This window comes from Mercenaria mercenaria, chromosome 13 (genome assembly GCF_021730395.1).
Source record: "Mercenaria mercenaria strain notata chromosome 13, MADL_Memer_1, whole genome shotgun sequence".
Classification (NCBI taxonomy): domain Eukaryota; kingdom Metazoa; phylum Mollusca; class Bivalvia; order Venerida; family Veneridae; genus Mercenaria; species Mercenaria mercenaria.
Window position 1 is genome coordinate 40249630 of NC_069373.1, and position 24656 is coordinate 40274285.

Here is a 24656-nt window from a genome sequence, read left to right on the forward strand (position 1 = left end):
AACTTACTTATTTATTGACTGAATATATTAACTGAACCGGCGACTCGTCCTTTATTTCTCTTAGCAAGTTAGCGCGCCGTATATACGCTAATAGTGAATTGAAAGTGTGCTGACTTTGATAAACTAGGACCCGAGAGAGTAGGGAGTGTGTGCCTTTTTGAAGCACTTTTAAATTAGATATGACGTTTCTGTTTTCCCCTTCACTCTCATAGGTCAGACATTGCGTATGCAGTAAATCTGCGATCATTGTGGTTTCTTTTAGTTGGATATAAGAGGTATCTTATATTTAATTTTGAAGTATAAAACTGACCTATCAGAAGTCAACAAAGATCTACTGTTAGTGGGTGACTTTTTTTCTTCTTTGGAAATTATAAACGAGGCAGCTGCCACGATGTGAAAGTGTGGCTACCGGCCTGGTGAAGGACGCACGACTGTACCTGTGTCGACTGCATGGATCTTAATATACCACGTATTGGGTTTCCAACAGCGTAATGTGGTGATGTGGCATTGAACTTGGTTATTGAAACGAAGGTATTATTTACAAATCTTTTGTTTGAAGTATCATTTCTTCGTCTTCCATTCAACAAATACTACAGTTTATCATTAGATTTTTATTTCTCTAAAATAACATACATACAAGACAAAGGTACAAGATACAGGCATATAACCTGTGTACAAACACAAATATATATAATTGGTCCGTTCCATCAGAAAACCTGTATTAGTTACATGATAAAACTATTACCGGTACATAATAAAATAAAATAAAATAAAAAGTTTAAAATACCGGAAAATTCCTGTTTTTCTTTTGTTCATGCAGAAAATAGTATATTGTAATTCATTTATCTTGGGCAAATCCAACTGTACAATATTTCATTTAAAAAAGCATTTGTGTTGTCATGGCAACCGAAATTCTATTCACAGAGGTGTATAGATAAAAGGGCCGTGATGAAACCAAAATACACGGTTAAAATTATTTTTCAGTAAAATCGATTTAAACTGTTTCTAAATATTCAACTATATGATGTTAAGTTAGAAATAAACATAATTTATCGCATAAATGACACGAGGGGTGGGGCCTCTTTTCAACACAGGGGCATAATTTGAACAATCTTGTTAGAGGTTCACTACACAATGCTTCATACCATATATCAAAGGCATAGCCTTAAACTTTCAGTCAAGAAGATTTTTAAAGACGTTTCCTATATAAGTCTATGTAAAACTTGGGACCCATGGGGCAGGTCCTCTTTTCACCCAGGGACATAATTTGAATAATCTTGGTAGAGGACCACTAGGCAATGCAATATACCAAATATCAAAAGCCTAGGCCGTGCAGTTTCAGACAAGAAGATTTTTAAAGTTTTTTTCTATATAAGTCTATGTAAAACTTGAGACCCCCGGGGCAGGGCCTCTTTTCACCCCAGGGTAATAATTTGAATAATCTTGGTAGAGGACCACAAGACAATGCTGCATACCAAATATCAAAGACCTAGGTCTTGTGGTTTCAGACAAGAATATTTTTATAGTTTTTCCTATATAAGTCTATGTAAAACTTGGGACCCCCGGGGCGGGGCCTCTTTTCACCACAGGGTCATAATTTGGGCATTTTCATAGACTTGTGGTTTTGGACAAGAAGATTTTTAAAGTTTTTCCTTTCGGTTGACATGGCAACCAGAGTGCTGCATAGATTTCAAATCTTTGGGCAATTTTGAAAGGGGGGGGGGCACCCAAGGATCATTCTGGCGAAGTTTGGTGTAAATCTGCCCATTGGTTTTGAAGTTTTTTAGAAATTGTTGACACACGACGGACGACGGACATCGAGCGGTCACAAAAGCTCACATTGAGCTTTTGGCTCAGGTGAGCTAAAATACACGCCATGCATGACGACGTCATACTGCTTTTATAACATTCTTAACGTTACGTCTCTAAATGCCTTCGGTGACTTATTCAAAAACACTGTAAGTCTTGAAAGAGTGAAGACAGGCCTAATTTCTGAAAAATTTCAGATTTAAATAGTAAAAGAATGCTCTTCGTGAATATTGTTATCTCAATTTTGGTTTGTTTTTTTGTCACTAACACAGGTTTTGTCATAGAACGGTCCGTATATATACTAACCCGCCATTTGTTATTTTGCCAGTATCTTACAAAGTACAATCTTGAAATTTAATACTAAGTATACTATTAGAACATTATGTTGCCGATGGCATTTCAAAATTTCAACAAAATCAAACTGTGACATCATATAAATCTACTCATTTTACTTCAACCCATTTTTGAACAAAAATATACTAAAACATCTAGAATTTACAACCTAACGATAAACGTTATGAGGGAGGAACATTGCAACAAAAACAAAATAACGTCATCGTACCCTATCTTACCCTTGCAGACAAGAACATATTACAGTGATCTGTAAAAAAATTAATGATAATGAGAAACGAGTATTAATATCCAAAAACGCAGCCTCCTCAAATCGAAACTCGAAGCACGTGGACGTGCACACGACAACAAACATATAAAGCAAACATAGGAAGACAAAACGAACAAATAAAGAAACACATGGAACTGTCAGTTAGGAGTAGGTATTGATGGATCTTTCACAAATTTAAGATAAAACTGTAGTATGCTAACTGGGCAGAAGTTACTATAACGGTGTGTCCGGCGCCAGTTTCAAATTTCGGGGAAAAATAGATGTCTCATCTGAGTATTTGTTTACTAATGCAGATAAAGAGTTAATTTTACAATTTAAAATTTGACTTATTAACCTGATTGTTGACGAAATTATCATTCACTGGCTTAAAGTGTGTTTTACACTGTCATTTGGGTCTCGCAGTCTGATCATGATCTGCACTGTTCGCTATTCAGCCAGTATATTTTTGGTAAGCACCCATTTTAACAGTTAATGGTACTGCCCAAATTGGAAGATGGACAAGTATATTATAGAAATTTAGCAGAGTAAGGGTTAATGACCATAGACTCATCACCTCTACTCCGGGCAACATTTACAAAGAAAAGGCTATTAAATTACTACATCCTTGTTTAATCACCCACTGTCAATATGATCGAGGTTGGCAAATTTTCGTTTCCTCTTTTTCTTAAACATGTACAACAGTGCCTTTTTTTTCTTTTTTTTTTTTTTACATATAAAGCACTGTAGTCCATATTAACAATAATGACCATTATTTGTATCTGTGATATGTTGCCTATAATTCTAACATAAGAATGGCTGTTCAGAGACTAAAATAAAGAAATAAATAATACTACGGGTTTTACTGCAGACCAAATATCTATTATGGTGGCTGATTTCTGCCATTTCGCGTTTTCGCCCCGCGACCCCGCCGAGCGAAAACACGAGAATTTACAAGTTAAAATGGCGGGGGCGCGGGGCGAAAACTCGTTATTTAGCGGGGACGCGGAGCGAAAACACGATAATTAGCGGGGTCGCGGGGCGAGAGTTTGTAACTGGTATGTCGGGGGCGCGTGGCGAAAACACGATAATTAGCGCTGCTTAAACGCAGAGTTTTCGCACCGCGCCCCCGACATTCCAGTTCCTAAATCTCTCCCCTCGACCCCGCATATTATCGTGTTTTCGCTTCGCGACCCTGCTAAATAGCGAGTTTTCGCCCCACGACCCCGCCGAGCGAAAACACGAAAATTAACAAGATAAAATGGCGGGGACGCCAGGCGAAATCTCGCTATTTAGCGGGGGCGCGAAGCGAAAACACGATAATTAGCGGGGGAGCGGGGCGAGATTTAGTAACTAGAATGTCGGGGCGCGGTGCGAAAACTCGACGTTTAAGCAGCGCTAATTATCGTGTTTTCGTCTCGCGCCTCCGACATACCAGTTACTAAATCTCGCCCCGCGACCCCGCTTAACAGCGAGTTTTCGCTCCGCGCCCACGCTAAATAGCGAGTTTTCGCCCCGCGCCCCCGCCATTTTAACTTGTTAATTCTCGTGTTTTCGCTCGGTGGGGTCGCGGGGCGAAAACGCGAAATGGCAGAAATCAGCCACCATAATCTTTAGATTTACATCCACTTACTATTGATTTTTCTTCGTATAGTAAACGATCGAAAAATTGTGCTGTTTTCGATATCTTTCCAATTTTTGTGGTTTTGAACTTGTGAAAATTTGCGAAGTAACATATAGGATCTTTATTTATGGCGAAGGATTATTTTATATCTTTTTGTCTCTTTTAAAGATATGTTTGACAACCTAAATTTCAGTCTATAAATTGGTTAAATCTGAACGCCGAGCAAATTAGGGTAGATTGCCTGTGGCCAGTAAATGTGTTGAGTGGATGACACCTCTGTTTTAAGAGTCAGTAGGTTAAATGTCAAGATCATATTTTCGTTGAGTATAATTTGACGTATGACAGTCAACGGTTTGATTACCTGCGGCCAGCCGATGACACCTATTCTTTAAGGGGTCATTAGTTCAAAGACCAATATTGAATTGGCCTTGGGGCTGAAAATGGGTGTCGATTAAAAACCGTAGAATGTTGGGCTTATAGTAGTCGCATGGGGTGGCTGCACGCAGTCCCTTATTTTCATTGCAAACGTACTAAATAGTGAACGTTTTACCTCGGTTCCCTTTGAGATAACGGTAGAAATAAGTGATAAGCTGCTGAAACAATGCACTGATATGTAACACACATCTTTAATCATCTGCATTATTTATTACAATGTCTCCAGGGGTCAGTAAACTAGAAACAAACAACAAACAGGAGCTGAAACAATGCAGAGCATCAGAACACTGATCAAACTATCATAACAAATAAACTTTTGGAACAACCTTCATTCAAGTAAAAAAAGAAGACGTTTTATAGTGATTATTCATTTATTATGAAAAAAGTGTCTTTATTTCAGGGACTTTACATCTACCGGTTCAATTGAGACATCTTAATCTTTTACAGGTCGGTTGAAAGTGACAATCCCTGATTGATACAGTCACAAGAAATGTAGCGTTTAGAGGTATATGTTTGGAGACCAAAATAAACAAATTATAGGGCACAGTTCCCTTTTACTGCCAGAGGGTACATTGGGTAAGTTGGTGGCCAAGTGGTGAATGTTCACAAACCGACCCCAGTAGAGAAGCAGCACCAAATACTTCGTTTCAGCAAGATGCCGATGCTGAAGACGAGCCTTACCCACCAACATTTTCTATAAAGGTCGATAAGCAGCAAGTTGCAAGTATTAAAACTTGGTGGGAAGAATTTAAAACCAGAGAGAATTACCATATCATTGATAACAACTGTCCGACAGTTGTGTATAAAGCACTGAAACAGCCTTTTCCGAGTCTTGATCGGTTTCAGGATAAGATTCAGGTGTGGGTGCCAAGAGCAGTTCAATTAATTGCACAAGATCTTGCTGCTGAGAAAGAATTTTCTGATACATCTGTTAATACGGCTGTTACAGCCGCTAATGATGAGGCTAGAGAAATAGCATCAAATGGTGGAGTTGAAAGTAAATACCTTACAATAGAAAAAGTTGGAAAAGTAATTGACAAAGCAAGAAAATTGTTAAACAAACTGATGACGGAGACCAGAACTCTACGATAAGCAAAAAAGCTGGAGATGAAAAAGAAAGTTCTAAAGCATGTAAAGAGGGTGGCAAGAAAAAGGAAAGCTCAAAAAACGTCACCGAAGTTGCTGAAACTGTAATATATGAACCGTAAAGTGCAAATTAATAAAATGACAAAAAAGACGATTATTTGTAAGAAGCACTGCTATCCATGTTTATGAGTTTTAGGAATTCTAACTTGCAATTAGGTTGATGAATTAAATGAATTGAAGGATATTTTATTTGTAAGCATGTAATATAGGAAATTGCATATTTGAATGCAAAACTCTTTTATAAACTAGCAAACGTGTATAATGTAATACTGGTCTATATTCAATTCAGTTCAAGAGAGATAAAACTTTAATGATACATACTAGTAGTTAGTACATCTTGGGCAGTGTATATTAAGAACGGCAGGAAACGTTTCAGTACTTAGACTTTTGTAAAAATCCAAGTTCATATACAAGTCTTTGAGGGAAAAACTCAGACATTTCAACAAAAACAAACGTTCCAGCCTCCGAGCTTTAAAAAATCAGAAGTTTATCTAAACAAGTCCGTGGAAAAACAACCACATAGAAGAAACCAACATATTGGGCTTTACTCCAGTGATTTTAAAGAAAAAACTTGGAAAAGGTTGAGACAATTTACCCTGAAAAGTCTCGGAAAATGTTTCATTACTCCGAGCTTTGAAGAATTGTCCAAGGTTTTTTAAAAGTCTACGTAAAGTTTCCTATCCTACAATTTTCCGCATTTTTTGTTCTTTTGCCGTTATTTTGTTGTTCCAATACTCTGGGTTGTTTTTCACCTGAGGAAAATCAAGCAAAGTCGTGGGAAATGTACGCAAGGGCAAAGGGTTTGGTCACTTTTCCCGGTGTGCATACAATGGAAGTTGATCAGAATCTTGTCATGAACTGTTTGCCTGTTCACACAAATGCTCGTAGTGTGGCTCTTTACCAGTACACTAAAGATAGTTTTAATTCGCAAAAAAATATGGCCGCCAGAGGGCGTGGTCACTTTGTCTTATACGCATAAATGGTGGAAAAGTTTTAACTTAAAAGCTTGCTTGAACATGTTTGGTAGAAGGTCGCGCAAAGAAAATATCTGTAATGTTTATACATGTGGGAAAAAGTGATTGCACCCTGTTGTGGCCGTATTTTTTTTTTTACCTAACCAGAATGATTTGATCAAACTTGGTACTACATAGTTTTACTGTAGACTCTGTTCGATTAGCGATAGTGTTTTATTATGGTGCACTGTTACCCCATATACACATGTGTGAAGTTCATTTATCAACACCACTATACGCGTCGTGTTCATCACCATCTTCATCAGCAGAGCAGCATAATCACCATCATCATTGTCGTCATCGCTAATAGACATCACCAAACATTAGATTAATTATCAAAATTTTATTTGCAAAATGTTTGCTAGCATAGTCCCGGCAGACATGCACTTTACTGCCTCATGTCATGTATTTTCGGGCGTGCATTTCTTTCCGAACTTGCATATCTTGGGACATGTAGCTTTCCACAAAGCTCTGATAATTATGCCCTGCATACTTCGAGTTTACATGTACATCTTGACTGATTTTTATCCATTACTTTGGACTCTTTTGCAGGATATATAAGACAAAATGTTGTTGTTGTTTTTTCAAAAGCCCGTTCGGGTAAAAAAAAAACTTGAGAAAACGATTCAGAGATGACGCAAAGAAAATTATGCCAAATATTGGATTAAAACTACTTATGGACATTGTAAAGCATGCACACAGACGGCAGTGTGGGTCATGGCAACAGGTTTACTGTTTTCTTTAATCTTTAAACCAGAACACGTGATTATCAAATTTATACACCAAATGTGTAACGTAATCATCTAAACTAACAAAAGTGAGCCATAAAGCCATCGTCAAAGTCATCCTAGTTATGAAACATATCATCATCATCATTATGTGAAACATAACACCATCATCATAATTATGTGAAACATAACATCATTATCATAATCATCACATGTGAAACATAACTTCATCATAATCACCATCACGTGTGAAACATAAAATCAACATCATCATAACCATCATGTAAAACATAACATCATCATCATTATGTGAAACATAACATCATCATCATAATCATCATCATTATGTGAAACATAATATCATCATCATCATCGTTATGTGAATAACATCATCATCATCATCATCACCGTGTGAACATTATATCATTATCATCATCATAACATCATACTACTACTACAACTACTACTGCTGCTACTACTACTACTACTACTACTACTACTAGTAGTAGTAGTAGCACTACTACTTCTGTTACTGCTACTACTGCTGCTGCTACTACTACTACAGCTCCTACTACTACTACTACTACTGCTACTACTACTTCTACTACAGCTCATACTACTGCTAGTACTGCTGCTACTGCTAGTACTGCTGCTTCTGCTTCTACTACTGCTGCTTCTACTACTACAGCTCCTACTACTGCTGCTGCTACTACTACTACTACTTCTACTACAGCTCATACTACTGCTAGTACTGCTGCTACTGCTAGTACTGCTGCTACTGCTACTACTACTTCTACTACAGCTCATACTACTGCTAGTACTGCTGCTACTGCTAGTACTGCTGCTGCTACTACTACTACTACTGCTCTACTGCTGCTACTGCTACTGCTTCTGCTACTACTACTGCTGCTTCTGCTTCTGCTACTACTACTGCTGCTACTGCTACTACTACTGATCTACTGCTGCTACTACTACTGCTGCTACTGCTACTACTACTGATCTACTGCTGCTACTACTACTGCTGCTTCTGCTACTACTTCTGCTGCTTCTGCTACTACTACTGATCTACTGCTGCTACTACTACTTCTGCTGCTACTGCTACTACTACTGCTGCTGCTGCTCCTACTACTGTTGCTCCTACAACTCCTACTTCTGCTACAACTTCTGCTACTGCTGCTGCTGCTGTTAGCATTACTATTACGACAACGACGACGACGACGATGATTATGATGATGATTACAAATATGTTTGATACTGACCATGTAAGCTACATACGTTAAGACGACAGACCTATCTGAAAAGCATATGTGTATATCCAACGTATACAGCTTACGTCAAGGTCGTAGCGCACATTACGCAGAGTACGCACGTGCGTAATGTAAAAAATCCAGGTATGTTTGTTTGAAATATTGACCTTTATATGTCCAAAGTGTCCTAGAATTATATGCCACAGAATGCACCATTATCCAAAATGTCCCGGTAAGCCTTTTACCTGTTAAAACTTTCGAAATATTGACCTTTTAAGTGTCCGAAGTCCCCTTGAATTATATGTCACAAAATGCGTCAGAATGCACAATTTTTTTTTATCTAACTCTCCAAAAGTTTCCGGGGAGCCTCCCCCCCCCCCCGCCTCCTCCGACCCGCACCAGCAGGAGGTGAAATAACCCTCCCCACACTCTGCAACTCACAGAGACTTGCTTCTTAAAGTCAAATCATTTATTTGAAATAGAATCTTATATAGATTTTATACGAACTGCTCTTTCAAAATAACGATATAAAATAGAATGCCCAGAGAAGACTGAGCGTGTAAATTTTGTAGTTTAATATTTATAGTATTAGTAAGCCGGACTTACAAAGGCTTATGAAAACCATACCTAAAGCCATGCTATTGTAGATGTCCGACTCTAAATAAACTTGACAGAATTATAAGTTATCTTGATATATATATCTCGGAAAAAAAATTTAGGCAGAATATTGATAAGTATGTTTATATCTAATGCTGGTATTTGTAAACTATTGTTTTCATATTACTAGTATAGCTTAATCTTATCGTTTTATAAACCTTCGATCATTATGTATGAATATCTCTATTGCACTATGTAGAGGTTTTAATAACTCATCTAAGTTGAACACTTAAATTTAAGTTTGATAAGTAGAATATAGACATGGAAATAAAACAACAACAAAATCTCTGCACCTAGATATATAGCTGAAGAAAGTGATTTTTTTACATTTCTATCATTACTATTATCAATATCATCATCATCATCATCACCATCATCATCGAACATTGTCGTGCCATGTGTAATAGATTTTTCATTTGTGTTGTACATCAATTTGTCAATTTAAAAATGGTTGCAGCAGTCAAATACCAAAACAGGCATCAAATCAAATTTTGGAACAATAAAATATCTTATGACTGTAAGATTTTTTTGAAACAGCGCATAAACCATGTAAACAGTGCACAATTTGTTACGCTGTATAGAGAGCTGTCTTTTTTTTAATTACAAAAATGTACTTAAAATAAACACTTCTAAACATTTTATGGTAGTTATATTTTGGTTTTGCCATAAATCTGCAAAACGTTAGTTGAACTGCCCAGTTTTGGCTATGATGGGAAATAGAATTAGTGTTCAATATCTTTATGTGTATTTTTTGTAATAAAATAAGTTGAAACCGTCCTGCCTTTTTACAGAGATGTGACTAATCACATATTTGCATTTTGCACTATTTTTATCGAAAGTATTGACGTACAGGCACTTAGCGCTATTGTCGACAACAGTTATTCAGCGGAATCAATGGTCGTCGTGCTAAATGCAAGGTCTGATAATTATGCCCTGCATACTTCGAGTTTGCATGTATGTCTTGACTGATTTTTATCCATTACTTTGGACTCTTTTGCAGGATCTATAACACAAAGTGTTTTTTTTTTCTTCAAAAGCCCGTTCGGGTAAACAAAACTTGAGAAAACGATTCAGAGACGGCGCAAAGGAAATAATGTCAAATATCGAAATAAAACTACTTAACAAACGATCAATAAATCTTAAAAACATATGGCGGATTTTGGATTCGAACCCATGCTTTATAAAATGATGACAATGACATCATTTTATGGTAACCCCGTTTTTGGAAAAACGGACGTGTTATGTGACGGCGCGTGCGTCTGTCCATCTGCCTGTCCGTCCGACATAATTCGTACCTAGGTGGAAAAACGGACGTATTATGTGACGGCGCGTGCGTATGTCTGTCTGCCTGTCCGTCCGACATAATTCGTAATTAGGTGGAAAAACGGACGTGTTATGTGACGGCGCGTGCGTCTGTCCGTCTGCCTGTCCGTCCGACATAATTCGTACCTAGGTTGAAAAACAGACGTATCACGTGATGGCGCGTGCGTCTGTCCATCTGCCTGTCCGTCCGACATAATTCGTACTATGAGCATAATTTATAACCATTCAATGTATTAACTTTAAACTTGGCATTAAGGTAAGAGACGATGGGAAGATGTGTAGAGCGCATGTACCAGGTTGTTGGATCAAAAAGTCAAAGGTTAAGGTCACAAATGGAGCTCAAAAGTCAGATTTGTCCCTCATAATCCGCTTTAACTTAATGATCATTCAAGGTATAGACGTTAAACTTGCCATATCGGTAGGGTAAGACAATTTGCATAGCGTATAAACTGGGTTGGTAGGTCAAATGTCAAGGTCACAAATCGAGTTCTGATCTAGAAGTTTGAGGTAAATTATCCCACTTTTTTTAGCTCTCGTTTTTCTACATCATCACTGCGTTTTTTTTTGGTTTTTTTTGTTTTTTTTTTTTTGTTTTTGTTTTTTGTTGTGTTTTTTTTTTTCGTTTACAATTTGTGTGGCCATTTTTATTTAAATCTATATTTTTCAGTTCAACAATTCGCTCACCTATAGTTGTTTTACTACAGCGTGTTTTGGTAATGTGTTGATTTATTTTCATTTATAAAACGTTTTTACGTCACGAGTAGTAGTATTGATTTCAAAGTTTTGAATGTACTTTCATTTACCTTTGTCAAAATATCGATTTCAAATTAGTTTTTGTTTTTAAAATTATATGCATTAGTCTGTTCAAAATATTAACTCCCAGTATGACTATAAATCGAGTAAGTTCATTTTTTTTAATGTTTTGATACATTTAACGTCCTATATTATAGATGTTGAAATCAATATGTGCATTTAGCACTTTTTTAGCGAGTATTACAAAGAAAAAACGGCGTAAGCGATATGTGACAACAGTTATCTCCAAATCAAGGGTCTCGGCAAAGAAGTTATAATTTAAGTCAACTTTAGGCAAAGACCATCATTTTGACCTTTTGCGTCTATGACAAAGTTTTGGTTTTTTTTCAAAAGGTTCTGGAAAAACATAGATAACCACTGAAAAATACACATTATTTCGAAAAAAAACTTAACAACAATAATAAATCTTAATATGGCGGAGTATACCTGTTTATAAAATGATTACAAGGATATAACACCCGTTGGAAAAATACTACGTAAATGACGCCCCGTTCGCACATGGTACGCGAAACATTCCAATGGTGAAAACACATGGCCCGCATTAGTTGTCTGGTCTGCGCCACACGGAGCATAATTCATACATTCTGAAACTTTCGACGATGTTGGATTGTGCACCACGATGAAACCAGTTTGATTGTAGAAGGTTAGAGATCACAATGTATAAATAGATTGGTTATTTTCAGGTATAGACTTAAATCATGTAGGCGTGGATTGAGCACCATGTATAGCGTGAACTGGGGGCTAGTACCGTTAACACAATCGTCTGCTAGGTTTGCGTATTGGTGGTCCGCCATAGTATAAAGCGCGTTTTTTTTGTATTTTTTATTGTGTTTTATTTTCAATATTGTTGGTTTATTTTATGTAAATCTATATTTTTCAATATAAAAAACAAATTCGTTTCATTTTACCAACTTTGTATTATCGTAGGACCTAAATATTCTTATACACGTTTTGGGTAATGTTTTGGATTATATTATTACCTTTAAAAGTTTAAAGTCAGAAAAAGTTTCAAATTGAATGACTTTAATTACCATTTCAAACGATTCAAATTAGTTTTTCATTTTTTTAAAAATCATATAATTAGTCTTTGTCAAAGATAACAATTGTTACCCAAATACAATTTTAGTTATTTTCCTTAAGAAATGTGTATCGAAAAAATAAAGGGCTATATTTCAACATAAGAAAAATAGTCAAGCTTGATTGCACTTTCCATGCAGGCCAAGCATTTTTGTGACAGGATAATCTATTTTCTATTGTTAAAATCAAGGTTGCCGCTAAAGTAACAATGATAAACGAGAAAACAATACATTCATATTTTGACAATTAAAAAATGGCAACAGAAAATATTTGGGAGATAAATTTTAGTTTTGCATGCTTTGTTGGCAAATAAAATACGGTTTAGAGTTCAGATACGTAGTAATCTAACCACGAAGGCCGAATGCCCGAGTGATTAATTACGACGCATCTGAACAAATAAACGTGTTTTATTTGCCAACAAAGCACGCAAAACTAAAATTTATTTCCATTCTACTACGTTCGAATTACACCAGTAAGGGATACTAATCTGTAATAGGCGTAAATGGACGGAGTAAACCGGAATAGCCAAAAGTATTTCATTTTGCGAAACGTGTTTAAATCGAAAAGACAATACACGGTAAAATCCTTGTTTGTTTACATAAAAGAAAATCTTAGAAAGTGTTAGAGTTCTATATAAATCAGTCGCCAATAAACGATGTACATTTAGTTGGGATTTCGGAAGCGGCTTAATCATACTACATGTACTCATTTGCAAATACAGCGACTTACGGTGAGGGATTCGGTTTTGAGGAAGGAAAAGAAGCATAGATCAATGAGAAAATTAAAATTTGCTTATGCCTTTCAGTTGCTCCAACAATGGGTAAGGGTGGAGGATCCGGGTGGGGTCTCGGAAGAGGCTCGGGGATGTACAGAGGGAAAAATGATCGTATTGCAGTTCCAGCCATGCCGCTACCGATGGCGATTTTCTGTTGTGTTCTGAACTTTCTTATTCCAGGACTAGGTATGCCTTTCTAAACGTCTCGTACAATTAATTATTTTTGAATATATGAATCTGAGTATACCAGTGGGTGTGAAAAAACAACAGAAATTAGAGTTTTAGCCGGCGTAATGTATCGAACTCGAACCCTAGATCCCAATGTTTGTCCGCACACAGTAAAAACGTCCCAGCAGGGTTTGAGTTACAATTACATATACATAAATTGCATATAGCCTGCATGTGACAATTTTGACTTATTAAAAAGTGCCGTTTAACTGATTTGAGCTAGTAAAACATAAATCATTATTAGCATTTGTCATCTTCGGCTAGTTAGACATGAAGACGAGTTCATAATTTATAAAAAATGAATTATTATAATTATACAATATTTGCAAGCACAGTGTCAATATCGTCCCCTTACCAAAATCTAGGTCGGCATATTTAAAAGCAAACCATTTCAAACACTGGAATCGCATTTTGTTAAAAAAAAGAGAGAGAGAAAAAAAGAGAATAAAGCACGATACAATTTCTGCATGAACAAACTTCTATATGTGTTTCAGGTACCGCTATTGCTGGTCTGAGTATGTTCTGTTGTGCAAGAAATGAAGCTATGGATGCCCTGGACAAGTTCTTCGGTTGTTGTGTTAACGCTGGTATTGGGTGTCTTCAAATGTTGACAGCTCTTTTCTGTTTAATAGGCTGGGTGTGGAGCTGCGTTTGGGGATATTACTTTATTTTTAGCAGTTGTAAGTTGAGGACTTGATCGAAGAACTGTTTGATGTTATGTTTCAATTAGTATCCCTGTTTAGGTGTACGTTGATAGATACTGTTATGAAACTAAAAGTTAAACCTACAAAATGCATTGACTGATATGGCAGATATAATTATGCGTAATTAGAAAACACAGATGTCTACTAGTATTCTGTTTTCTTTCTCTTTCCATCCACTTATAACCATCTCCCTTTTGCTTCTGTCCTAAATTATCGCTTTTACAACCTACTGTCAAAGGGAGGCCTCCGTGACTGAGTGGTTAAGGTCACTGACTTCGAATCACTCGCCCCTCAACTATGTGGGTTCGAGCCTTGCTTCGGGCGTAGAATACATGAGATGATGCCAATTATTTAAAATCATGCTCAGTTAAGTAATCTTTTCACCTTTATTTTAGTAAGGTCATTTTATTTCAGCCGAGTATTACAGCAACAATAAGCCAAAAGACAGAGATGGTGAACCGGAAGCTGTTATTGTCCATCAAGGAGGCCAGACTGGTATTGTTGTTACTCAGCCACCATCACTGCTAAGTCATTTGCAGCAGGGAAACAGCCAAACCGGAACACAAGCGATTATACTACAACCCATGACGACTACATTGCCTCCTGCATATCCAGGAACCGATGCAGCTTTTAATAATACTATCTATCCAACTAAATAGACACGTCTAAAACTGGACATAACTGCATGTCTGATATAATTTTAAAATAACACAAATATACCTGCTTTTAAAAACCAATGCGACGGATTTCTCTTATTAAAGTTTGCCATTATATTCACTTTATACATGATATATTAGAAGAGCCAGTAACGACATACACTACTACTGTGTCCAACTAAACCTGCTACTTGATAAACTCTGGAGCTGGAACTTCAGTACAAACAAAAAATACTGTGAATGTGACTGTTTTTCTTGCCATTGTAACAAAAGTTCAGAACTTCATCTCAATGGCTTAATACTGAGTGTGGTTGACAAAGAAATATAGAAAGGCAAAATAAGTTTGTACAAAACGGGTAGTGGAATGTGAAGCATTTAAAGACCTGTGCATTAAGAATTTGTGGAGATGACAGAAACTATAAGCCATGGCTTCATATTAAAGCCTTCAATTAAAGGCAATCTCTATTAAATACTTCTTGAATTACATTATCAATTTACTCCATTCTAGTACATTATTTCAAATCGTATTTTTGTAGTTTTGTAACCTTAAACTTGACTATGTACATGTGTTATTGTTATACCACCATTGCTGTCGTATTGTCATACTAAATATTACATAAATAAGCATGTCCTCATTCAAGGATGCCGCTTTTTTTGTTTCGTTTTAGCATCTTTACCAGTGGGTTTGTTTTCGTGTTTTTTCTTTGGTAGGATAGGACTGATTGCAGGATGAACACCTATGTATAATACTCCGAAATTCTTCTACTATCAATAAAACTGTGACAATAAAATGGTCCCGGGTGAGCTCAAGTTATCAATAGTTTTTATGGTATACAGCCGTGCTGTAGTGTCACTGATCGCAAGAATGAGGGACGACGAATGTAAGAAAAGAAGTGCAACCAGTCTTCGCATTTGTTGATAAGGAGCGTCTTCTGTGTCTTGCACAATCCTCTCGACTTAACGATGGAAACTATAATTACGCGTACAAACAAACAATAACTTAACAATAAGTGTGATTACACTACTGAGTCTCAATTTTTTGTTTTTGGAATATTCAGTCTGTATATTCGTGAGGAAATAACCCACGATTCTAAACGTAGGTATCTTGTAGTATCGTAGTATATATGAAAGATAAGAAAAACCGAAAAGTTTCGTAGGTGAAAAACTTTGGAATAAAAGAACAATTTGAAAAGAAAACTGCTACTTTATATTGATTTTTAGAAATTCTGTGAGGACTGAAGCTTTTAAGTAATGAAAACCAGTGTCAGAATACATATAGTGACAATATTGAAGTACCAATTGATGCAGGAAATAATGTAATAAACACCCCAATACCAACATTTTTCATTTCACTTTTATATATACAATGTACCTGAAACCGGGGTCATAAATTGATGTCCCATTTTCTACTAAAGTACTGGGAGAGAAATTCAAAATATAAAGGCATTTCTTTAACAAAATGGGCATAACTTGCAAAATACAAACCCAGTTGAATTACTTTTCGAAAACATTTCGTACACAATAATCACCAACGTAATTAACACAATTAAAATCAAAATATAACAACAGAGGTAAAGTGGAACACTGGAATGTTTATAACTTTAATGCTACTTTAGCCCTTCCTCAGGGATACATTATAAAAATACTCAAAATTCTTACTGGAGAACTTTGAAAAAGTACTATATTGATTTTAAAACAGTTGCTAACAGCTTTATAAGATTTAAAGATTTGTCTTGTCCGCTGTTGGAATAAATAAATTCAATTTCGCAATTATTGTATTAAATTGGTTTAAACAACTCGAATTACTCAGTTAATTAAACACGGGTTTAATTCATTTTCAACAGACATGTAGCTGGTATTACGAAATGCACATGTACACTTTATTACTTTTAATGTTAAAAAATAGTTCAAAATGTACTCAATGCAACAACGTTAATATCGATCTATTGACTATTGTTATTGCCGGGTATAACAAGTGAGATCACGATATTGATTTGTGTAAACCTTTAAATAGAACAAGTATATTTGTGTTTTAAACGTTTCATGCGATGTTTTTGCGTCTACATTAACCTATTTTGGATTATCCACTTAAGAAGTAAGAAGGTAAGAAATCGGATGTAATTCCGCTGTTGTTCATAAAATGAATTTGAAAACACGTTATGAATTAGATGTGCTAGTATACTAGTGGTAAATATATCAAAATCTCGATACAAAGGCACAGGACGGGTGATGGGGAAGGAACCGCCCCAGCTTTGTGTTAAAGGGGATAAGGCAACGTATGCTTTGCCTCCAGCCTACAGCTCACTCCCGCTCACAAAACTTTAGACAGGGGGAAATGTAAACAACAACAGCAACAAAAGTATAAGGCTGCTTTAAATGTGGATTGATGTGAATAGTAATTAATGTAGAGAACGTTTTTTTGTTATGGCTTTTTGCTTAATTTTCAGATAGAATTATGAAAGTGTGTCCATTTTTTCCTTCTTCGAAACGCCCCTGCGCCTTCATCTCGTGATGTAGCAAATTAAGCCTTGTGACTGTTTAGGATGCGCATTCGTGACCCCAGTAGGTTCGAACCCGTGACCTCAGGGGTGAGCATTGTTCTGAGCTATATCTATATAGGTGTCTCATCATTCTGACTCAGAGAGACTGAACTCAAAATGTGATAGTTAGTGGAGTATCACATGCATGTATCCTAGAATAAATTGTATTGTAAACATTGTTACTTCATCACTTACAGAGGTACTAGACAATGGGCCGAGGCGAAGGATCTGGCTGGGGGTCAGGCTGGGGATTTGGAATGGGATCAGGCCGCTACAAAGGAAAGACCGAAAGAGTTATATTCCCGGCAATGCCTATTCCTTTGGCGATTATATGCTGTGTTTTAAACTTTCTTATACCTGGTCTAGGTGAGTTTTTATTTATTTGAATCAGTTTAAGTAGATTGTAATATAAGCTTAGAAGTTATTGGGTATCCTCATCCATAATCTTTCAGAAAACCCTGTAGTAATATAACGATAACGAAGTATAAGATCGTGGCATTAGCAGAGATCGAACCCGCTACCTTTGAGTTGTACAGTCGATCCCAACATATACTCGCACATACTAGGCAGCATTAAATATTCGTTAACAAGTTTGTAATGAGTTAGATAGAAAAATCTTATGTATTGTTTTTCGGCGACGCCGTCTAAATTCGTTTTCGTTACCTATGCCACGTGACTTCAGTTTACAAATCAAACTACTTGATAACGCATTATAGATAATTTATCAAAATGGAAGACTTGTGCAACACTCTTCCTGATTGGACGAGAGTGTCAATTTCTTTCAATCTGTTGATTGTGCTACCCTGGTTGAAATGTAGACAAAGCGTTTATCCTAAACGACGCTAACATGTATTGTAACTATGTTATGTTTGCTCAATTATCGAAATAAATCTATCTAAATCTATCTATCTAGCTGTTCACAGTTTTAAAGCTAACTTTGGCTCAGTATATTTAGCAAGAATATTGATATATCTCAAAATGATAAGTAAGTTTAATAAATATGATAAAACCCTGTTCAAATACCAACATATATCAAATTAAAGAAAGAGCTGAATACGGTCTGCGTATCACATGAATAAGGATGTGATAAGAGTCTTTTTATGTAGAGAAGTGCCTTTTAAAAGATTTTCCTTGTTACAATTGTCGTCTGTATATGAAAAGGTTTCTTGCTTTTGTGACTTATTCAGATTGCACATTAAAATGAGTACTTGTTTGCTTTGATATATTTGTTATAAATTATTTAACTGATTTATTATATATGAATATTTTTCTTTAGTATGGTATGCAAATATTGAACTCAGTTGAAATCTGTTTCATTATATATATGCTATATAATGACTGAACCTCATTACACTGAAATGAAGGTACGCTGTTTTGCTTGACCTTCACTTTTTCATAGGTGTGACGTCATTGTCCAAAGATTCATGAATAGCGAATATGCATTTGTTAAAGCGGGATCAGTTGGCCTATTTTAGAAATAAATAAAAATAATAAATAAAAAAAATCCTTTAATTGATTTTTTCTCATGTATTCTAATCAAACTTGATTTGTAGCATCTTTATTAGACCAGCAACCAACTTTGTTCAGCTGGGACATTTGACCCCTTTTAGGGGCTGCTAGAGCTAAAACTAGAAATTCCTTTATACAGCGTCTCATGAACAGCTTGGTGGATCTTTGTCATAATTGGTCTGGAGCATCATTATAAGGTCCTCCTCCAAATTTTATATAGGAACTTGGGCCCTATTAGGGACCACTATAGCTAAAAGTAGATATGCCTTTCTTCGCATTAACCACTAAAATGTAATGGATTTTTATCAAACTCGATGTGTAACAATATCGTAAGGTCTCCTGCTATTTTGTTACAAATGGGGATAGCTATAGGGACCAATTTAGCTAAAAATATAAACACGTTTAATGATCTCTTCTAATGAACCGCTTCATGAATCTTCATCAAACTACTGCTGTAATTATTTGTCTAAGGATAAACGAAACAAAATTGCAACCCTACGAAACCTTTGCGAACAAATCAAAGAGAACCATTTAAATTGTTAAAGTGCGGTGTTTAGTTTTGCAATTTGAAAAATGTTAGATGAAAGATGAATGCTAGATGAAAAATTCATAAACTTCTTTCCTTATTACAAATCGCCGACCATCATTTTTAAAGATATTTCTTGTTACCATTAACAAGAGGCATGTCACCAGATGAAGAATACAAATAACATTTCAAATAAAATGTATTCTTTAACCACGTGTACATTCTGTTGCCTAGAAATTAAATTCCTTTCATACTTACCTCAACAGGGAGAGCGCAGATCTACAGATCGCTGGGTCGTGAGTTCGATCCCTGGGCGCGGCGTATATTCTCTGTAACGATTTGATAAGGACATTGTGTCTGAAGGAAGACTGGTTAGGCTAACTGCCCGCCGTTACAATTATAACTGAAATACTGTTGAAAAACAGCGTTAAACACACACACAAAAAAAAACAAACACAATCCTTTCATACCACCACATATACATGCCGCTAAGGATTAGTTTGTTCACAGTACGTTATTTTATATCATGTCCTATGTGTGTGTGTGCGTGCGTGCGTGTGTGTCATATCTTGGACTCAGAGATAGTAAAAATGTAAAGTGTATATATATCTACCAACAGTTCATATATATAGTACTTGTAGGGACTAAAACAATTGTCCATACTAAAGTAGTCTGCCTATATTTAAGATACCCTACCTTGCATACTTGTATGACCTACCAGGGAGCTACTTCAGATTTCAAACTGTCCATGTATGGTATGGTTACATGTTCTAGTCGTACAGGCTCGAAGACCTTCATAGTGCGGTAAAAATGTGAAATTTATGCCGTGTTTTAGAGACAAACTTAAATTTGGATTGATACTGTACTTGAACATAACCCTGTATCCGCCTAAAATTAAAAAAAAACGCAAAATGCCCATAGTATTTTTTTAGTTTTTATAAAATGACACAATTAATTACATTAACCGGTTTGTTGAAATTTTAATATTTATGAACAACATATTTCTACATCTGTGAGAAATTTCATAACATCATAGGTGCATTGTAAATAAATAGGAATGATACTGCCAAATATCGTGGAGACGTTGGAATCGATGGGCATGGGTGTAGCAGGAGCTAAACTTTACCTTCGCAGAACACGGTTGAGAGTTATATAGCGGATACTCCCTCGAAAAGATGCTGTAATTTGCTACTGTTTCATAAGATAAAGTGTGCCAACTGTTGTTTGTCTTTCTGTCATTACAGGGACGGCAATTGCCGGTGTGAGCGTTTTTTGCTGTGCACGAAACGAAGACATGGACACGTCAGCAAGGACGTTGAGTTGTTTTTCCAGCTGCGGGATTGGCTTTCTCCAGTTGGTGACTACAGTGCTATTGTTTATTGGATGGTTTTGGAGTTGTTTCTGGGGAGTAACGTTTCTTATGATGAGTTGTAAGTTAGAAATGTTGTGTAGCAGAAAAAAAAACTTGCAGATCAGATATATGATTGATAGAGAAAAAAATGGCATAAACAGAGCTTTTCGATTTTGAGTAAATGTTATCAAAACTTTATATATCGACAGTCTCCGTCTATTTTGTACGATAATTGTCACTGTTTCATACTTAGTATACCAGCATATAACTGAGAATTTTTTTTATCAACATGTTAACATTTTCCTTTCATCACGTTTAAAAGCTAAAATTTAGAAGATTGGTTTAAGTGTGCTAACTAAACATAATCGATTTTGAAATTAGATCCAGGTACTTGTCTGATTTAAGTCCCATCTTCATGATCTGTGAAGAAGAGGATTTTTTTTTCGAATTAAAATGGTATATAACCTTCAAATGCTAAAGAAGGACTGTGCCAAAGAAATCATGGAAATCTACTTATCCAACCAACCAACGGCAGAAAAGTGGTACTGAAAATATGGCATTACATTATGGTATTAAGATATGGTGTTAAAATAAATATATAAGGACTGGATTTTTTCATTAAGTCATGCAGGAAGCTCATACAAACCCGACACTGGTTACTCATACGGGCACCTCCTTCAAATGTAAAAAAAAATAATTGTATTAGTCATATTTGAATATGACTGTGTATGGTTGTATGGTATAGTAGATTCACTAATATCTTTGAAGAAACATTAAATAGTTGCACCTACTATTCACGACCTCTTATCCTTAGTCTTATCCTGTTTTAAGCGGAGGGGCTGTATAATTATGCCGGAACACCCAATCGCTGGTTTCATAGTTCAATAACTTTTTCCCGTTGCTGGAACACGGATTCTGGCTCTGTTCTCAGTTACTTAATAAGAAGCCGTTGATACCTTCGTTATTTCCGGGTATTATTGTAAATTATAAATGTGGTGGTGTAAGGGAAAAGAATCCAGAGTAGTGCCACATTGTCATATCTGGTCATGAGTTTGTCCGCTCCATAACTTTTACTAATGCGCGAACTGCTAAACTAATTTGGAAGTGTCACATATTGGCCGGTGCAAACGAAAATTCAGATTTCATTTTGCTTTAGAACAATGCGTATACATTTTATTAGCTTATTTTGCAGGATCCCTGAACTTTCTCTTTCAGTCGAGTACTACCATAACAACAATGTAGACGAATTTGACAGAGGAACGGCGGTAACAACTACCGTACCGACCACACATGTTATATACCAGAACGGCGCAACTAACCCATCTGCCGTGATCATGCAACCTTCTTTCTTACCTTACCGGCTTGCTCAGCCGGATACCCCGATCGGTACTCAGCCTGAGTCAAATGTCATGTCACAGCAGCCAGTACCCCCACCGTATCCTGGAGTGAGCGGAACAGTAACTGCTCCGCCGCCGTACGATGCCATGGTATATCAGTCTGGTTCAGCATTTCCCAATCCGCCTCCTTTACAGAACCCAGACGGCAGTGAACAGAAAGTAGGATTGTAAAGAGAAGGCTTACGGGAGAATATTAAATTATGATCTGTGATATTGTCTTATTTTCTGTGCACATAGAAGGACCTGTGACGGATTCAAACAAAAAGTCTTTGGTATGATTCTTTTCAACGGTTACTGGAATTAGTGTGTTAAAATACTTGAAATGTAGCTTTGATCAGTTTCATTTGATCACGATCTAATAAGCATATTTATCTTACAATGGATATATGATGATATAAAAATTGTCCTGCGAGTAATGCGAATTCAAAGAAAAATATAAAAACAGGGAAAATTGACAAAAATTGTCATATAATAACATATGTAGCAAAACCACAATGAATGAGTTTAATCGTACTTTTTTGATAAATCATTTATTTGTCACATATTAGCCACGCCTGTTGAGTAACTAGCATCTATGTACTTGTGACAGTCCTTTTCACGAAGCAAACAAAGCTGGAACTTAAGAATAAGTAGAGTCATGTTAACAATACAGCAATTCTTAAAAAACCTGAGCCGAAAACGTGTTAAATAGATTTAAACTCGCAGTCATCTAAGCCATGTTTGAGTTGTGATCGAAAAAGGTTCTATTTTGTATAACACACAACTTTTTTAATTTTTTTGAAATACTGAAAAAGTAGAAACTAAATATTTCTTGAAGTAATATAGATCTGTAGTCAAAGCTTTTGAAAACACAATTAAGCTTGACTAGTTAACTTTACATGAAATCCTTTAAGCATTGGAGAACTGTGATTTTGCATTTTCGTTGACCTTTTTATGCCTCCGAAGGGAGGCATATTAGTTTTCAACTGTCCGTTCGTTCGTTCGTTCGTTCGTCACAACATTAACTTTTTGCATGAAGGCACTTTACTCGCGAACCACTGCACCAAGGACCTTCAAACTTCACATGCTGATAGTACTTATTGAGTACACCATTCCTACTGACTTTGGGGTAACCAAGTCAAAGGTCAAGGTCACAGGGGCCATCGTTAATTTTTTGCATGAAGGCACTTTACTCGTGAACGACTGCATCCAGGACCTTCAAACTTCATATACTGATAGTACTTATTAAGTACACCATCTCTACTGACTTTGGGGTCACCAGGTCAAAGGTCAAGGTCACAGGGGCCAACGTTAACTTTTTGCATGAAGGCACTTTACTCGCGAACCACTTCACTTGGGACCTTCAAACTCCGCATGCTGATAGTACTTATTGAGTACACCACTCCTACTGACTTTGGGGTCACCAGGTCAAAGGTCAAGGTCACAGGGGCCAACGTTAACTTTTTGCATGAAGGCACTTTTTACTCGCGAACCACTTCACCCGGAACCTTCAAACTTCACGTGCTGATAGCACTTACTGAGTATACCACCCCTACTGACTTTGGAATCACCAAGTCAAAGGTCAAGGTCACAGGGGCCAACGTTAACTTTTTGCATGAAGGCACTTTACTCGCGAACCACTGCACCCGGGACCTTCAAACTTCACTTGCTGATAGTACTTATTGAGTATATCACTTCTACTGACTTTGGGGTTACCAGGTCAAAGGTCAAGGTCATAGGGAACCACTTCATCTGGGACCTTCAAACTTCACATGCTGCTAGTACTTATTGAGTACACTACCTCTACTGACTTTGGGGTCACCAAGTCAAAGGTCAATGTCACAGGGGCCAACGTTAACTTTTTGCATGAAGGCACTTTACTTGCTAACCACTGCACCCAGGACCTTCAAACTTCACATGCTGATAGTACTTACTGAGTACACCACCCCTACTGACTTTGAGGTCACCAGGTCAAAGGTCACGGCCACAGGGGCCAACGTTAACTTTTTGCATGAAGGCACTTTACTCGCGAACCACTTCACCCAGGACCTTCAAACTTCACATGCTGATAGTACTTACTGAGTACACCATCCCTACTGACTTTGGGGTAACCAGGTCAAAGATGAAGGTGCTGCGGGGGCATTTGTCACCATTAGTGACAGCTCTTGTTTATTTTATTATCTGTAACCCTGTTCTGCTTACAGATGCATTTATGTTATTTTTTATCAAAGTTTGATATTGTTCATTACATAGAAATCACATTTTTTCATATTGTTAATGATTGTTTGAAAGAAATAAAAAATATCTTTATTTTTCGAGTTTATTCGTCGAGTATACCGGTTGACAAGGTGGATTATTTTCACAAGAACTTTCCATCACAAGTCATAAAGCACAATGGCTTCTTGTTTATGAGCTCACACGAGTACTTATAAGTTTATTATAAGTGAGGTCAGTTTTGAAAGCAGGGAATTGAGGCGTGGAAGTTGAGAGCAATTTAATTTATATAAAATTTACCCAAACA

At 36.5% G+C, this 24656-nt stretch overlaps 2 protein-coding genes and 1 long non-coding RNA gene across 3 annotated transcripts; all 3 read left to right on the top strand.

Moving 5' to 3' along the window:
* Positions 1 to 283: 283 nt before the first annotated feature.
* On the top strand, positions 284 to 5879 carry LOC123529303 (uncharacterized). Its single transcript, XR_008366619.1, has 2 exons — positions 284 to 531; positions 4914 to 5879. It is a non-coding gene; the product is annotated as an uncharacterized LOC123529303 (long non-coding RNA).
* A 7396-nt stretch (positions 5880 to 13275) lies between these two features.
* LOC123529336 (protein SPEC3-like) lies at positions 13276 to 15647 on the top strand. Its single transcript, XM_053521618.1, has 3 exons — positions 13276 to 13431; positions 13968 to 14153; positions 14592 to 15647. Exons 1-3 carry the CDS (start codon positions 13287 to 13289, stop codon positions 14834 to 14836), a joined length of 576 nt encoding a protein of 191 aa, XP_053377593.1. The 5' UTR covers positions 13276 to 13286; the 3' UTR covers positions 14837 to 15647.
* Positions 15648 to 16780: 1133 nt separating this feature from the next.
* LOC123529768 (uncharacterized) lies at positions 16781 to 24447 on the top strand. The gene is made up of 4 exons (XM_045310286.2): positions 16781 to 16936; positions 17571 to 17739; positions 20653 to 20838; positions 21975 to 24447. The coding sequence occupies exons 2-4, from the start codon at positions 17583 to 17585 to the stop codon at positions 22325 to 22327; spliced, it is 696 nt and encodes a 231-aa protein (XP_045166221.2). The 5' UTR covers positions 16781 to 16936; positions 17571 to 17582; the 3' UTR covers positions 22328 to 24447.
* Positions 24448 to 24656: the final 209 nt, after the last annotated feature.

Excerpts from the sequence above, each read along its gene's own strand:
- LOC123529768 (XM_045310286.2), top strand. The coding sequence starts at position 17,583 with ATGGGCCGAGGCGAAGGATCTGGCTGGGGGTCAGGCTGGGGATTTGGA. Across the intron at positions 17,740-20,652 it reads CTTTCTTATACCTGGTCTAG|GGACGGCAATTGCCGGTGTG; the intron begins GTGAGTTTTTAT and ends CTGTCATTACAG. Across the intron at positions 20,839-21,974 it reads AACGTTTCTTATGATGAGTT|TCGAGTACTACCATAACAAC; the intron begins GTAAGTTAGAAA and ends TTTCTCTTTCAG.
- LOC123529336 (XM_053521618.1), top strand. The coding sequence starts at position 13,287 with ATGGGTAAGGGTGGAGGATCCGGGTGGGGTCTCGGAAGAGGCTCGGGG. Across the intron at positions 13,432-13,967 it reads CTTTCTTATTCCAGGACTAG|GTACCGCTATTGCTGGTCTG; the intron begins GTATGCCTTTCT and ends TATGTGTTTCAG. Across the intron at positions 14,154-14,591 it reads TTACTTTATTTTTAGCAGTT|CCGAGTATTACAGCAACAAT; the intron begins GTAAGTTGAGGA and ends ATTTTATTTCAG.